The following is a 17,289-nucleotide window of genomic DNA, read 5'->3' as shown; positions in this document are numbered from 1 at the left end:
TTACGGCTTAAGGCGTTGTGTAAATCAACCTCACTGGTGGTAAACGGGAGTGTACGAGCCGCAACAAATTAAGCCTGCGAAAGACGAACCGGGGTTCAGACCAGTGACAAGCGATGAACAAGGGTTGTGAGTAGCTGATGTCAAACCGCGGATGTGGTCGGAACATTACATCAATGCGAGCTTTGCGGAATGCAAGCTTGGTCTTAATAACACTATTGGTGGAACATCTTTGTCACATTCACTGTCTTTTCTCTTATCTATTAAGACTAATCAAAATAACCATGGATCATATAATATATTCAACAAACAATAAACAAATTATCTATCGTACTTGCCCATAAGCCTAAAACTCGGTTATCTACAGCAATAAAAAAAAAATCACTCGAACTGCGGGGATAACGACTTAGAGGCACATCCACAATAAAGGATTAAAGTACATTATAATCCAATTATACCGGTCCAATCGCTGAAGCGTTAAGGTGTTAGGAGACTCTTTGAAAAGGGGGTCATAGCGAATGCCTTTAGTCGTGCCAGATCTGGGGCTTACTAGATTGATTATCTTCTCAAAGAAGGTTTGATAGTTCTGGAGAGGTGTAGATAGGTATGTTCGATTTGATACTAGTTCTTTACTCATCAAGTTTCAAAATCATTCATACAATTGAAAAAATCTTAACGAATAATGAATGTAATTATGTAAATATAACGGTAGCAAAAACCATTGTTTTTTCAAACTTAGCTAAATGTGTGCAAAGTAAAAAAACTTCACTTGAATGAAAATCACAAAATCAAACGACACGATTTTCTTTTAGATATTTGTTTGCTTCAAAGTACACGCGCCACAAAATTCTGGAAACCAAATGAGTGGATGAATAAAAATCATATTTCCTTATCGCGCAACTCATGCGATCCGTTTTCTTGCTACTCTATGAACAGTTATCGGCTTAACTAAAACCACCCCCAAAGCGGGAAAATCTATCTCGTGCAATAACTCAACCATAAATTTTTAATTACTATATCAGCTGTCGAGTTCATAACAAAACGGTTTCACTTCACCCATACCTGCCACCCCGAACTGGTATCTCCTAACGCAACCGCTCGATTGACCCGGGTAATTCCCGTTTTGTTTTCCACGCCTTTTGGACCGGCGATATCATAAAGCTCGAATCATATTCGATACCATTGATCGAATGTGCGAGATCGCGCCGTTGAGGCCGCTGATTAAAAGATATAAGAATTATAGCACCCATTAACGGGGTATCGGCTCATCGCCGCTTGCTACTTCTCTTCCTCCCTAGCCGACACATCTCTTACCGAACCCCATTCCATTCACCGTCTTATAACCAGGTTTATTAAAGCTTTGCTTTTGTGTCACAATTATTTTTACAAAATTAACAAATATTTAAAATTTAAAGCAAGTGCTTGCATCTGTAGCATTGGCTTTTGAGTAAAACGAAATTAAAATACTACTTTATTGATTTGAACTTAAGGTTGAAGTGAAAAAATACGGGATTTTGATTATGGCATTACCTATACGAAGCGATTCCCTTTTTGTTATTAGTTTAATTTTTTCTTTTTTTCAGTCATGCAACCTTTTCGAAAATTCTCAAAGCTTAAACTGTGACCTCCAGCGAACGTAAACGTCAGAAGCAAGGTTTTTGGTGGGTAATGGTTTTAAGCTTCTACGAATAAAACATTGCTGACGGCATCATGAAAGGTTATCAATTCCACAAAGCAATTGATACAGTGCTTGTACTTGTTAAACTTTTTTGGAGAGCAAAAAAATCATTCCGAACTCACACAGATGCAACGGACGCGTTATGTAGATGTTAATGTATGAAGATTGTTGAACCCATTCATTAAGAGCAGACCGTTGGTAGCCGCTCACAAATTATTGCTTCCAAAATAAGCAAACATATCGCCGGTTCAATCGCGCAGCTTAAGTCAATGACGCCACCCTAGCAACCTTGCAGGCCACGAAATTTAAACAGTCGGTCGATTTAATAAACATTAACAATCGGATGCAAATAGACGGCTGGCAGGAGCAGATACAGGTTCGTCCGTCAGCTTTTCAGCTGGATGCAACCGGTGTTAAGTTATGACATTTACACTATAGATGTCTGCCATTGGTTCATCGTCCATCACACGTAAATAGATGTGCATGCAAGTTTAGCTTGATACATGTCAAAACCGAAGATATCAAATTTACTATGATAATTTATTGTATTATTTTTTGATGAAATTAATTTGCAATAAATGCTTATGCAAACATTGTGACAAACGTATTTCGTGGCGAACAATTGGAACGCAAAGCAAAACGCAGACGGTAAAACGGTATCAGACATAAGCCCAACTATTAAATTCCTACTACCAGTACCACGTGGTGGCGGTGCCTTCATTCACCTAGCTGTCGAGTGTCATCGGAGGCATGAGTGATGTTTGATTGTACAGTTACATGTCGTGGCTGTCGTGTCCTCGGGGTGCGGTTTTCTCCTCCTCCCCGGGGTCTCATCAAACACATCAGGCGGTATTCGGGCTGATTAAACACAAGAAGTTGTATTGTTTACACGGAAATTAACATTTTGAAATATGAAGTGTGGAAACGTACGGCGGTCGGGCTGTGTTTGTGTATGCGCTATAGTTCCTCGTCCATCGTCTGGTTTCGTTGGGGGCATGGGGTTGGCAGAGCGCCCGATAGATTGGGCCTTGTGTTTTGAGTTTATCTCCAGTGCGTTCGACAAATGGAGGGTGTTTACCACATATAGTGCAATGGCGGTGCAAGGGGAGATATTTTCATTCATTTACGTCTCGATGAGGTTTTGTTAACCGAACCAGACTAAACTACATATTAAATATGAGAAGTATTCGTGAGACTATATGGGAGATATATTGGATTGTATTGTATAAATTAAATTTTACTATACTTCTACACTACATTCCCTGTTTTTAAACTGTTCTGATTTACTGAATTTCATTTTACCATTTCATTCAACCATATTTTCAATGTTATGGGAGTTGATGGGTTGGAGAAGACGTTCCTAAGATAACAAATAATTATTCTATGTTAAATACATTCTAAGTTAAGATCCACTCAATTTGAAGCAGCACGTTTACGTAATCTTTTTTCAGCCTAAAGTAAGTAGATTTTTAAAACAAGATTTTATCCTTTCTAGACAAGTTTCCGACACACAAGACATCTTTTCCGATTCCCTCCTTCTAGCTAGTGATTTTCTACATACGTGATGTGACAGCGTGCCGGGGGGCCTTTTCGGTTATTGTTGACGTTTGTATTTAACAAACTTTCATTTACTCAAGCAGCCGTTCTCTGTTTTGCGTGGGGATCAAATTTGGGTGAATGTTTGTTTAATTTTTACGATTTATTGCTTCTGCGACACCAGTTTTCCTTGCGCCTCCGCTGTGCTTTCATGTTTACTTATTTTCAATGTTATTTTCCTTTTTTGATCGAGAAAAACTTGTAGGCCGTATGTTAGTTGAATTATAAAACGTATGGGAGGAGGGCTCGCTGAAGAGTACCAAGGAACGAACGAATTATTTAAACAATGAGAGAAGCAAACGCGGCTGAGAATGTCAGAATCAATGCTGGTGGAAGCCAATATTAACATTTCTCTTTTGTTTACTTCCTCTGCATCCCTTCAACTCCTTCAATTTCGTGCTGTCTTGTGCTCAACTTCTTCAGACGCGTATTCAGTCTTGCTCCTAACACACGTTTAGGTGTGATAATTAGTTTGATATTTGAGTTTTCATCCCGATATGTTATGTTTGGTCTTCGCTGCTCGATTTCGTTCCAAGTGCGTATTCCACCATTCAGAGGTTGTTTCATTCTGTCATTCGTTTTTATTTCATTTAATGAAATAAAAAAGTTGTTCCCGAGCAGTTTTCTTCTGATAATGCACAAAGTAAACATCGGTGAGGCATTGAAAGACGAAGAAATCAACAGGCATAATGTTTTTCCTTAATTTATTAACATTACCGCAGCTTTATATAGTTTGTCATTCTGCCAACTGCAAGGGGATTTGTACAATACATTCTGCATATCTAAAGAGTCAATGACTTCGTTTGTTAATATTTACCCTTTCCAATAGCATTATTCTGTGTTAAACACTTCACACCTTTTACTTAGCCATCGCTTTTGAAAGAGCATAACGTAATCCAACCAAATCAAGGACACAATATAAAGTTAAGATGGTGGCTGATGGGCAAAGGTAAACACAGGATAACTCCCTAAAAGATTTTGCAAACATCTGACGTTTGGGGTTCCATACCATGTTAAATTCCTGTAGTTTTTTTTGGATCATTTTTTAAATAGTTTTTAATCATATGCGGGCGCGTTCACGTTAGTTTGTTCAGCTGCGTTCCTTGTGCAATGATTTTTTTTTCATTTTCTTTTTCAATGTTTACAGCAGCTAGGTAGGATTCATTGTGGTGTAGCAGTTGCTGTTTGATGTGTTTTTCTAAATTTCCGACTGATAGTGCATTGGTTGGGAAGTTGTATTTAGAAGACGAATTGATATTGTATGGATAATGCGTACGGTCAATATTTGATTTCCGTCATCTCATTGACCAACGAGACGTGCTGTTTTCCGATGCTCCAAAGCAGAACCAGTAGAAAATCATTTTGGTACATTCCAACACTCGAGGTTAATCGGACAGTTGTGCACCGTAATCAAGCTGGATTGAGAAATAAAGCTTTATTCAGCGAGATGCAGTGAAATGATCAATGTTTTTAGTCAAATTTAATTTGAAGGGATCGGGAACAAAGAAATTGTTTTTGAATCATGAGTGCTACATAATATTTAGAATTTTTATTTGCTTTATAATTGGGCGAGCGTGGTGTAAATTCGGTTCAAATCCGTTTTGAAGCAGCTAGCGCTCAATGATAAACATAGTGCGCAAGCCCAACCACGTCCGTATACGTATACGACCTATCGATTTCACCACCACATATACACACAGTCGACCGTTCCGTACGCTGTACGTTGAATGGCGGTGAACATTGGCGTGTAGGTTAGTTGAATTTGCGTCGTGGTTGGTGCAGGAGGCTTTGTCGTACGTGAGTCTAAACGTCCCGCAAGTGCTACTCCAGCGTCGGTTTCTGGTTCAAAGATTCACGGCCGTGTTTTGTCGCCTTTCGCGACGAATTAATGGTAGGTGCACGAGGCGTTAGTTGTGCGGGTTTTTGCCCAGTTCGCTTACCATCTGTCAGCCCGAAAACGCGTGAAAATGGGCTTCAAACAGTTTGTGAAATACTTGTGAAGAGATGATAAATGAAATATTATTGCGGGAACCAATCTGAATGCTTTAATTCGTGCGTAGAAGAAGCAAAGTTACTGTGGATTTCGTGGCAATGCGTATTGTTATCCGCTTTTACTGTTTTCAAGATTTCACTAGGTATATTGAACGGGAGAGTACGGTCGGAAGAAGTGTGAAACAGAAGCAACAAAGATCCGTAGACGGCACAGAAGCCAAAGTCTGAATGTGGAAACAGTTGGTTTGTGTCGTTTTAGGAGAAGTGTTGTCCTCTCAAGTGTTAAGAAATTCGACGCATTATATGACACGATAATTGCAAAATGTTTTTCTGGAATTGGCATTCGCTCGGAATTTATTCTAGAGAATTTGTACGTTTTTACGGCACGGATAGGAAATGAGCAAAGCTGTATGTGTGTGTGTGTGCGCGTTTTTTTTGTGTGCATGGCGAGTGAGCAAATGATCCTTGAGCGTTCCCTTTTTTTGATTGACCCTTCTGAAGGAAGGATAGGGGGCAATTATGTGTTTGGTGTGTTCCCATGTGTGACAAGGCTGTGCCTGGTGTGTTGTGCGTGCGTGTGCGGCAGGGATGGGAAAGCAGGCGTGTACGTGTGAATGTTAACGAAAAGAGGCGCAAGGCACCGCAAGAGACCTTTTTTACGGGTCGCTGGTAATTAATTGCCCCGCATCAACGGTTCCACTGATGATGGCGAGCAAGATGACCAACCGGCGACTTATTTTCGGAACGTCGTGCGTAAAACGTAAGGGTGGGAAAGGTGTGGCGGTGGAGGAGTGGATGACAGAGGCCGCAGCTTTTTGTGCGGCCGGCAAATGATGAGCACCCGTACGAGTAATCGGACGGCATCGCGGTGGCGAATAAAGAGAAGGCAAAAAATGGTCGTTGAGATCAAGTGAACACGTGTGGATATAACACGACGACACCATTGCATTGCCGGCATCATCTCTTCTCGCTCGGTGAAGAGCGATGAGCTTCCGGGTGAACAACGGAAAGAGAAAGAAGTATTGTGAAAGAGAAGGCATGCACCGTCATGGAACAGCACGCGAAGTGTGAGCAAGAGTGAAACCCGCTTCAGTTAGCGGTGGATATACTTTTCCTGCTCTGTTCGCTGCCCTCATCAACGGTCGATGGGAAGAAAGGAAAAAAACACACACACGCGTTGAAATAAACCCGTCGTGTGCGTCGTGCGTCGAGTGGAACGCGAGTGGAAAGTGAAATCGGTTGATAATTGAATTTGGCGTCATCGTCGACAAGAGAATTTGGTTGATTTTCCCGCACGGTTTGGTGCTGCTGCTGCGTCATGTCTTCCCGCGGGTGTGGATGCCCGGCGGAAGAGGAGGCCGGAGGATAAGACCAAATCCGACACAAATTGGATTACTACTTTGGATGTATGCGCTCGAGATTTCGGGCCATTGAGTGTTTGTGCGTGATGATGGGGGTGCGTTTTGTTGCTGTGGTATTATCCAGCCACGATAGCAATTGATAAGCAGAGGATGCACATGAACCTGAATGTAACCTGAAAGATACAACATTGTTTGTTTCCTTGTTTGCTTAAGTATTGAAAAACATAGACGCAATGGAGTGAACCTTTGAAGTTTATTTTTAAAGCAATTCGCAATTTATTAACATCAGTTTTTTGTTTATTTTTTCCACATTGCCTCGTGTTTCTATAAACCAGTTATAATGGTTTCCAATCATATTTAAATATTCTACACACACTAAAAATGCCGCCGGTAGAAAAATTATGTGTTCCATTTTGCGCTCAAAATACAATCGTGCCATTCTATCGATAGAAAAATGTGTGTAAGCATGTGGAACGATTTCGGATCTTGTGATGATGGTAAAAGTCTACTTTAGTTTATTGTGAAATTTTTCCAAACGTGTAAGCAGTGTCTTAAACTAAAGCCGTCGGCCGTCGGCGGAATGCATCTCTAGGCGATACTTTATACTTAAACGTTGGAGATGTCTTCATGTGTCCACACAATGAATAAATGGATTTTTGTGATGGTTAAATAAAACACTTTAGTAGACAAGATAATAGTTTTTCAAGTTATACCGAAGTTTGGGTTTCGTTATTTGATATACTTATTCACTTGTGACTTTTCATCCTCTTGTTGTGTTACAGTTCATAGCAGCGAAGTTTAAAAAGTTCAAAACGCATTGAAAACAACAAAACAAAACAACTTGTGCTACAAGTGGGTGTCAATGGAAAAAGCCTTCACGGAAGGAGGCCAAATCTAGTTGTGCATTCCTTCGTAGTGACGCAAAGTGTGTGATTGTTTCGTCATTCGGCGCTGAGCATATATTCACAGTTTCTTTTTCAAATCAACCGCATTTATTGCTTATTGTTTGACACTGACTACATCGTGTACTGAGGCTGCAGCATCACGCCACCATCCGAGAGATGTATCCGAATTCTGGAATTAATGCGGCTGCCGTGGCGGCCCGTCATCCGGTAAGTGTAACTTTTAATGATATAGTAAAGCTATAACGGTTTTTGATTACATTACGAACACATTTTCATAATTTAAATCATTTGGTAGGTGGTATTTTCAAAGGAACGTTATGGAAAAAGTACGCATTCTTAGGGAAAGGGAGGAAAAATGGGAAAAACAAGCGCAAAGCGAGCCATAGATGTAATTACTATCTCACACCACGCGCACCACGTCTTAAGATGCTTAAAAAATCATCAATGTCCTACGAAAGAAGGAAGAGGGATAAAGTAGTCAGCCGTACCATCATAAACTATCGTGTGAGCATTAGTAAACCACAGATACACACATTCACGAATACATAGCTTCGCACGGCACGTAATTACCTTTTTTTTCTAATGCGTGCCTTTTCCTCTTCGTTTAGACGCATCTCCCATCATCATGTCACGGCGCAACATTGTGTGGTTGTTTTATTTTTCTTGTTCACTCTTTTTTTTCGCCACCTATGTTTCGGTAGAGAACAAAGAGTGGGTAACCATAACCCCATCCAACTCGCTGTTGTGTACTGCGGTGGAATTTTGGATCACGCAGCAAAGCTAAATGCTTGTAAAGAAGGAGGGTGGCGAGTAAAAGGTGTCGAGGAACAGACTGAGTTGAGACGCTGGACGAGCGAGGAGCAGGGAAAATAATTGTAGGATGTTGGCAAATGAAGGAAAAAAGGGATGGGTGCCGGAGAGGGAAGGGAACGGAAGGCGCGCGGAAATTGTATTTAATTAACGGGGCCGATTAGCACAAGAGAAGGCATGCAAACGCGGCGGGCGCCCCGTAGAGCGGAGATAGTCGTTTCCTCCCTCATTGCACACCTTCACATTTCAATCTCTCACGTCAGCGACTTATTTTGATCACCCTCTGGTCGCTTCTAACCGACTGCTTCTTCCCGCTACCTTACGATATGCTATGGTTGATGATGTTTTACGTCTTTTGCATTTTGCCGCCGTATACGTGAAGAGACGGTTCAGTTCATCATGATACGAGCTAGTAGCGGGATGCTGGGACCATTTTTAAAAAGTAATGATAGAGCTAAAATAGGAAAATATAATAATCTTGCGCAATGACAGTGCTACAGTAGCAGTGTTATAACCGTCGAATTCAAAGGAACTGTATCTAACTTATTGAACGAAAACTTATCGATGAGTTTGGATTGATTTGTTTACGATTAGGTTACATAACACTAATGTAAAAGGGGGTCTCACTTTTTATATGAACTTATTATAAAAGAAAGGTTGGATGAGTGATCTCTAATAAAAGTGAAAGTAAAAGTCAATTTAACTTTTAACGAATAACATATCTAAGTACAATACTAGTTTTGGTTTGGATTAGATTTTTTTTCTTTGAGATTGATTCGTTTTTATTCAGTTACATAAGAAGATTATTATATCCAGATAATAATGATTAAATAATATATATAAAACATTGGTTAATCTTTCAATTGCCAGGAGAATGTATGTACATGACTCTTTTAAGATTTCTCTTTAAAGATTTAGGTTCATCCGATCTATGAATCTAAATCTGAATTATTCCACTCTAGTTTTTACAGTTTTTAGAGAGGAGTTAACTACACTTAACTTAAAATAGCGCTTTAGCAGTCTATTCTTAACATTTTCACTAAACTAACTACAAAAATTTTTACTCGAAAGAGGCCTCCTGGAGAATGGTCTAGAAAATGGAAGTTTTACTGCTTTGAAGCCCACCTTATTTAGGTTTCACAATATTTGTTTAATTATGCATTTTATTTGAAATATGCAAAACAATTGTCGACGAAAGGTGACGTGGGAAGTGCTAGGCGCATTGGGTGGATGACAAAAGGGGGTTCCGAAGAAAAGTGGCTAGATATAATGGTGGCAACGGCGGCGATGGTTGAGGGTTGAAAAAGCAAACAACCCCGTCAACGTCGAGATTGAAATTCGACCCATTTCTCCAGAACTAGAGCCCGTCCAATGGTGGAAAAGTATTTTTCCCAAAGTGAAACGGGGGGGTGGGGACCGTCTTGCCTCATCCATCTCCCGTGTTTGTTTAACCATTCTGCATTGCCCTTTTATTTGCCCACCGTCTCTCCATCATTCGTCCCTTTCCGTGTGTTTACCTTTGCCGAGCTCCCCTGGTTGGCGCTGCTGTTGCTTCCTTAAGCTAACAAAACATGAACATTTTTGGTTGAAGAAGTGTGAGATGGTATGGTACAGAAAGGAAGGGGAGAGGTACACAGAGGACGCGGTGGAGGTGTTTCCGGTGACGTTTCGGAAATTGGTTGAACGTGTGTTGTTTCGCTCAATGGAGCTGGATATACCGACCGAAGAAAGTTGTTTTTTTGTGTGTGTGGACTGGAAAAGAAGTTCAGCCTGGATGGGATGGGATAAAGGGAAGGTAAAGTCGTAAGCTTCTGTTTCCGTATTTTATTCTCCCCTTCTCACTATGTTTTCCTTCTCTCTCTCTCCCTCTCTCTCTCTATCTCTCTCTTTCGTTCTCTCTCTCTCTCTTTCTCTCTCTGATGCTATTCGATTTCTTTGTGAAACTTTTCCAAAAGTTGTGCAAGGAACTCCATAGGTGGATTAAGCTTTGCTGCTATAGCGACGATTTTAAAATTCGTATCCCTATCGCTATGTGATGAAAATCGATTGCTGGTTCTAGCAACTACCGATCCGTGGTGCTGCCATACCACGCAGGTGTGGACCCTGAAGGCAGGAAAGAACAGTTGAGCACGGCAGTATGATGGTGGGAGTGTTTGATTTTTGTCTTTCAGCCACTGACTTTCCCCGGCCACGTGATTTTACGATGTTTGTCGGAGCTGATGGATATTTGGCTATTGTCGATTTCTTTTTGTTTTGTGGTTCACTTAATGATCGATAAAAATCGCCTCAATGGGGGATTCTGGTTTCAAATCACTATTTCCACCGGGAGGCACTGTTGTATGCTGTAGGGAAACGGCGTTTGAATTTGTGGAGTTTAAGTGGATGATTTATTTGTAAATCTGTCACTTTCGTTTTGAAGAAAACAGAAATGCAGTCATGTTTACCACTGTGTGTTTTTGTGTGTTTTTTTGCTGTCGGTGTCGAAATAACGTGGGAATCAACATACAAGGGAAGCGGATGTATTCTTTTTTGGCTCATTAAACATTTGTTTGCTTGCTTATTAGTGAATTATCTGAGCAAGCTACTCCTTAGTCTTTAATTTTTTAAAATTGCGTATATGTACACTTGTGGGATCTTTTAAAGTTTGTTTACCACTTGAATTATCATCCATTTGAAACAAATTTCAATAGTGCAAACTCTTTCTTATTCCATTTGATGTTACCCACAATTTTTGCTAATTTAAAATTTCTAAAACAAATTTGATATTTCTGTCTTTGCTAGTTCCTTCTTCGTTTTTGCTATTCTATGTCATGTCAGAAAAGCGACGGGTGGCTAAGAAATGTGTATCTCCTAGACAAGGAAGAGAGCGAACCGCAACCCAAAAGCCCCAAAGAGTGTGGTTAAAATTTTACGCCCGTTTCAGGATACCGTCGTCGGCTTGCGTCTCTTTGGCCGTTTTGTATGTGGTGGTGGTGTTGTTGTTATTCTTGTTGCTGTTGTTGGGATGTGCTTCTCCCAAATTCAACCCCAAGAAACTACGAGTTTCGTTCTGTTTGCGAGTGACGGAGAAAGAATCACGGAAAAGAATGTTGGCAGATTTTGCTGAAAGAGATGGTGCTTCAGGTTTGTGTGGTTCCGGGGTAACGCCAAGTGGAGGCTGTGGCTTGCCTGTACTCTATGACTTCAAAATAGAGCAACTTTCTTTGGCTCCGGATGGGATCGGATCGGATGGAAACCAGTCGGAAAGGCAAGGACCCGGAGAGAGGAGGGAATCGGTGGAAAAATCAAACTAAACCGCACCTTGGGTTTTCGCCAGAAGAGGATAGTGGTTGGAGGGGGAGCGGAGTGCTGGGGTGATTCTTCGGTTTTGAGACTGCCAGGGGTCGTTTTGGCTCTCGAGCTTAGTGCACCAGTGCGGGAAGCTTGGTAAAATTCTTGCGGCGGGCAGAATATAACTTCCCAAGGATCCTCCGCAAAACCGCAACCGAACGAAACCCCAGGATCACCCAAGCCGTTTTGGCCTGGCCGGTGATGAAGCTGGGACTGTGTGCCGGCGGGCGGATTTGGCGAGAATGTTTTCCCGAAGGCAAAAGTTCTTCGTAATGAAAAATGTGTTAAACGCTCGGTTGTCTGCCTGTGTGTCTCCACTTTTCGGTGGTTTACGGTAAACTTCAGCTGCCAGTGTTCGCAAGCGGTGGAGTGAAATGCTGCAGAAGCTGTGGGTTGGGTATTTGTGGTTTTAAATTTGCTTCGAAAACCCGGTTCCGGATTCGGATGATCCAAAGACAACGGACGGAGAGTCCTGCGCCAACAATTTTCGCCCGACGTCGGCGTTGGATGTTTATGAACATTAGCCAGTTCTGCATCCGGTAAGTGGTTTCATTCGTCTTGGCATTAGCGGTATTAGTTTCACTCGAGACATGCTGTAAGTGTACAAATTTGTATGTGCATGAAGAAGTGGGGTTAACACCAGAATCTAATTGTTTTTTTTTTTACTGTGGGTTGTTCTTGATGGCAGGATTTAAGAGTGGTACCAACATATTATTTATCCAGCATAATCTGTTTGTTTCTTTTGTGCTATTTTATCATCTTGTTTTGTAACGAAAAAGGTCGAAAAAGTATCCATAAATTTAAAATTTTCTGCATCCGCTAGATTTTCACTCTACTAGTATTTCATGGTTTTTTTTTTTTAGAATTCTGTATGCACTTGCTTCTTGCTTTGCATGAAAAAAAGCCGCATATGAAAACACTTCGTCTCCGGTCCTCGCCATCGGCGAGGAATCTCAAGAGCGTTGGAGCGTGCATTCCGGCTGTCAAAAATGATGCGTCCGACCGAGTCGACCGAGTCGAGGTGGCTCCGTAAGCAAGTAGCAGGCCAACCCTCCTTTCATTCATTGTTATTTTCAAGCGTAATTTAAAAACTAATAAATTATAATCACACAACATGACATGATGGCACATTCGGGGTGCTGCCACCACCGGGGCTGTTCGCTAATATCGCGGCCAACCCCTGGTCGTTATAATCTTTTCCCCTTCGGCAGCAAGTAATGTTTGGTCATCTGCTCCTCGTTTCGAGCGGTTTATTTGGCTTCCCGGCGCTTCCCCCTTTTCAGTTTTGTCGCTTGTGTGTGTGTGTGTTGGTGTGCGTCATCTGGCGCCATTTGAGTGTGAAATTTCCCCCAGTTGTTTGCTGGAGGTTTATCTGTTTTTCACTAATTTGGCTTTTTCCCATCTTACGCCGTAATTTTTTGTCGTCCCGCGTTCCGAATGGATTGCGAGTGAAGTGATACGTACTTTTGACGCCATTTATGCTAGTTTTTCACCTTTGGGAGGAGTAACCGCCTCGGAGATTTAAAATCCATAGGATTTATGAATTTTAAGGGGGCAGAGATGCTAATTGTAACATTAAGGAAGTATTTTGCTGTGTTGAAAGTGACCGTAAATAAATAGACAATGTTTTGTTGCGCTCTAAATTTGAAAATGGGGGGTTTTCGATTGATTTTAATAATGTAAAACCAGAATTGATATCCTAGTAGGATTAGCTGTCAAACGAAACACACTTATTGTGAATTTGTTGATTTTCAGTAGTACAATCCAATTAGCAAGGTTGTTTTATTTTCTAGGATTCATTCTTTGTTCAGATAGATAGTATGATGTGCAAACAAACGAATTATTAAACGTAATATACTTTGGGTAATTGAGTATATTTAATTTTCAATTTATTGTGGGCAGATTTAAGTGAAAGAAAGCTGAGCTGAACTATCTATGATTCGAATAATTGTTACCGAATGTTTGATATTATTCTTTTCTAAGCAGTGCCAAATTGTGATTTTTTAGAAAATGTATGAAACCTTCATCAAACGGATGGAAGTTTGTTTTGTTGCTGCTACTGAATTGTTGCTGAGTGAGCAGAAAACATTAACACGTTTGGGTGTGAGGGGGATGCTCGTGGTGCAACCGATGGGGAGGGAAGAACCAACCAATGGGAGATATTTTTATTGCATCGATGGGTTTGTAGGATAAAAAAAATCTACCAGCATCAGGGACGGAACGAGGGGCGGAAGTTGAGAAGAGTAACGGAACCACCGCGTTTAAGTACACATGCACAGCTCTCAATATCGACTGTTTACATTTCGTGTTGTTGTGGGTGGTGTGCGGTAAAAGTGTAATGGTGGGTTGATTTTAGTTTTGTTTGCCGTCGGGTAGGCTATTTATTTGTTTGTTCGGCATGTCATTGTTTGCTTTCGGCTTGGGGGAGAAGGGCTTTTCCTCCTCTTTTAGGGGGAAAACAAGGAATGGGATTTAAAATCACAAATAAAGCCAGCCTTTTCCAAGCCCTCGGGGCTCCCCGTTCGCGGTAAATCGTATGAGGTTTTTGTGTTGATTTGAACCATGAAAAGTGCACTTTTTATTCTTTGTTCTATGTTTAAAGTGATGAGCAAATTTCAGTTTTTAAAACATACAATGAGGGTTTGTTTATCTTGTTTTCTAGTTATAGTTTGCCCGCTTATATTATTTATTCTTGGATGTGAATAAACAAAGAGTTTTGATCGATGCGCAAACTAGTAACAACGACAGTCTTCAAACAGTCAGCACAAACAATATTTCTTGTTCATTGCTTATACGCGTAACTTCATACTGACTTCGAGAACTACGCTGATTAGCAGTGCCTTTCGAAATTTTTAAGTAATATTAAACAGTTTTTATTTGTTGTATGTCCTACTGGTTCTAGAGTATCAATTTCTGTTTTTTTCTGTTAAAATATGAAAACATAAGTTTGAACACACTGATTTTTTGCAAATTCATATGCGATTTTTACTCGCCGACCATGTTTGCTAAACATGTTAACTGATGGTACCAAAATATTGTGTTACTTAACACAGTTTTTGAACAGTTTTTCGGTTTAAGTAACTATTTGACAGAAAATGCTTCTCTCGTCTAAACCTTACAATATCTTGAAGATCAATGTAATAGAAATAAAGTAATTGTTCAATGTCACGAGGCTGATTATTTCAAACAAACGGTGTAACTAACAACATTAAATGAAACATTTTTCCGTCTATTATTATTATGCATAAATAGCGTAACTCTTCTAGTGGCAGTAACGACACATGGAAGTTTTATTATCTTGTAGTGGTTTGAAGTTACACTCCATTCCTCCTACCGCAGTTGCCTCGGCACCCTCGGTTTGCCAAGAACATCAAAAGTGGTTCCATTTTCCGGCAAGGGGCGCCAGAGTGTTACTTACCGCACCATTCTCCACTCCCTTGGGAAACACTTCAATTCCGTGTGACCGAAGCGCCGGATGGAATGAGGCCAAACTGGCGCTATTTCAAAGAAAGGCGCCTCCTAGTAGCTCTTTAAGTGATACTTGAAAACGTACTTTCCAACAATGTAAACCTGTTCTCAGTGACATGGGAAGGTGTACGAAATCGAGAAGTTACAACGAAAAAAGACACAACGGTAGCTTTGCTCGACTCGTCGTTTTAGAAAAATAGATATTGAAGATAGGTGTGTGCGTTTGAACACCCAAGGGACGTCAAGATTTATAAGTAAGGTAAGGTGGGGCAGGACGCGCCCCTTAAGCGAAAAACATTATTTTCTTCTATTCCTTTCATTAAAAAGTCTCCAATTTTTAAAGTTAGATAAATAAACATCTTTTTTATGTATGAAAAATATCAAACACTATATCAAACTAATCAATTTCATATTAAATAAGATTTTCGAAGGGCCTTTCAGTTTTTGCTCCGCTGACAATAGTGGGGCAAGATGGCCCAGCCGGTGGGGCAGGACGCGCCACTACGTAAACATGGGGCAAGATGGCCTAAAACAGACAGGAGATGGACCAAGGTTGCTTGTTGAAAGGTTAGTCTATGCAGAGGCACTAGTAAACAGTCCGATCTGAGCCCCTGTAACCCACATTGGATTGAATTTTGTGGTGTACCATTCAAAAGACAGTTTGGGTATAAATTCGTTGCTGAATTCCGAACAATTATTGAATATTTTCACGGATCTGTTTTTGGCCTTTTATACAACCGCCTTAATACAACCTTTACAATTACATCAACCTTGCAGGTAGCACTTCTGACAGAGTCAAAATTTGACGTTTTGTAATCCAGATGATCTGTGGTTTGAAAACACAGTTGAATATCATAAAAAATTAACACAAATTTCATATGAAGAACTAAAAACTATTCGTTTCTTATGAAACTCACATGGCATGTTTAATATTAGACTTATTTAAATCAACAATGCGTTGATAATGGAGGCACCGTGCGACTGGCTCTAGTTTTAATGGTGCGTCCTGCCCCATTGTTTACATTTGGAATGCTATGGCGTCTTGCCCCACCAAGGCCGGCGCATCTTGCCCCACTCTGAGGATCGTCCGTTTTATGTAATTTGTTCAAAATTTTGAGAATTTTAAAACAGTTTCTCTTCGGTATTCGTTAAATACCATTATCAGGTAGTAAAAGAAGGCCTCGGTGTTTAAAAAATATTATATCAAAGCATGCCATACCTTACATAAAAGTGACAAAATATTAGATCATTTAGAGTCAATTTGGTTTTTTCTCGTTTTCTTTTTGAAATGGTTATTTCGTGCAGTGAAATTTACATAGTCTGTAGTAGATACGTTGATGAACATATTCTATTACTTAAATTATTTTTAAATGGCTTAATTCAGCGAAAAACAGGCCGGGGCATCTTGCCCCACCGGCGCGTCTTGCCCCACCTTCCCCTACAGATGGAAAGCAATCCCTGGCGATCACTTTCTGCGGATCAATCTGTGGTCTATTTCTTTTGCTCCTCGGACGCATCGATAAAGTGCTTGGCAAGGAAATACCAGTCGTCTCGAAAACGTGAAAACGAGACACCACATTACACGCAGGACACGTTTCGGGGTAAGTGTGTCCTGTCGTAATTGCCTTGCAGTTGTTTGGGATCGTTGAACATATGGTGCGGGGCGAACCATTTGGGGTGGGGTGGCACCCGGCACTCTTCCGTTGTGACTGCAAATGGAAAAGTTTTCCCCCTTTTTTCCAACATGCTGAAGCGAGTTTTCCCTCCTTATTATTCCCCGGCGCTGCCAAACGCGCATCCGGGAGGGAAGATAAATCAATGGAGAAAATGCCGAGGGGAAAATGGTTGGTATTAATTTCGTAGCTATGAAATAAGGGGTCACCGCACGCCACAGGCGGGAGATGGTACGGGTATAAAACGCTTCGCCCGGATTTAGGGCTAAGGGGGCAATTTTCCTTTTTCTCACCATCCGCGTGTCACCGTCAGTCGTGCGTGTGTGTGTGTGTGCAATCCCGCCGAAATTATGGAGTCCAACCGAGGGAGAGAGGGACGCCGTTTCACAGATAATAATTTCCGGATTAATTTAAGCGTCTTGTTTGCGTCGTCCACCGCCGTTTGTCGCTCTGGCGCGCGTTTTTCCGCCTTTCCCGGG

General features: G+C 41.0%; 1 protein-coding gene across 2 annotated transcripts in view; it reads left to right on the top strand.

Annotated features, from left to right (window-relative positions):
- Positions 1-5,039: 5,039 nt before the first annotated feature.
- The window catches only part of LOC131259437 (protein groucho-like), a 37,557-nt gene continuing 25,307 nt past the window's right edge, over positions 5,040-17,289 (top strand). For both annotated transcript variants that reach the window (XM_058260937.1, XM_058260936.1), the window contains exons 1-2: positions 5,040-5,162; positions 7,407-7,736. In XM_058260937.1, coding sequence (XP_058116920.1) covers positions 7,686-7,736 — 51 coding nt within the window. In that variant the 5' untranslated portion in view covers positions 5,040-5,162; positions 7,407-7,685. The remainder of the gene's footprint in view (positions 5,163-7,406; positions 7,737-17,289) is intronic.

This window comes from Anopheles coustani, chromosome 3 (assembly GCF_943734705.1).
Source record: "Anopheles coustani chromosome 3, idAnoCousDA_361_x.2, whole genome shotgun sequence".
Classification (NCBI taxonomy): Eukaryota; Metazoa; Arthropoda; class Insecta; order Diptera; family Culicidae; genus Anopheles; species Anopheles coustani.
Note: the sequence above shows the minus strand (reverse complement) of the source record. Positions and strands in the feature narration are given on the sequence as shown.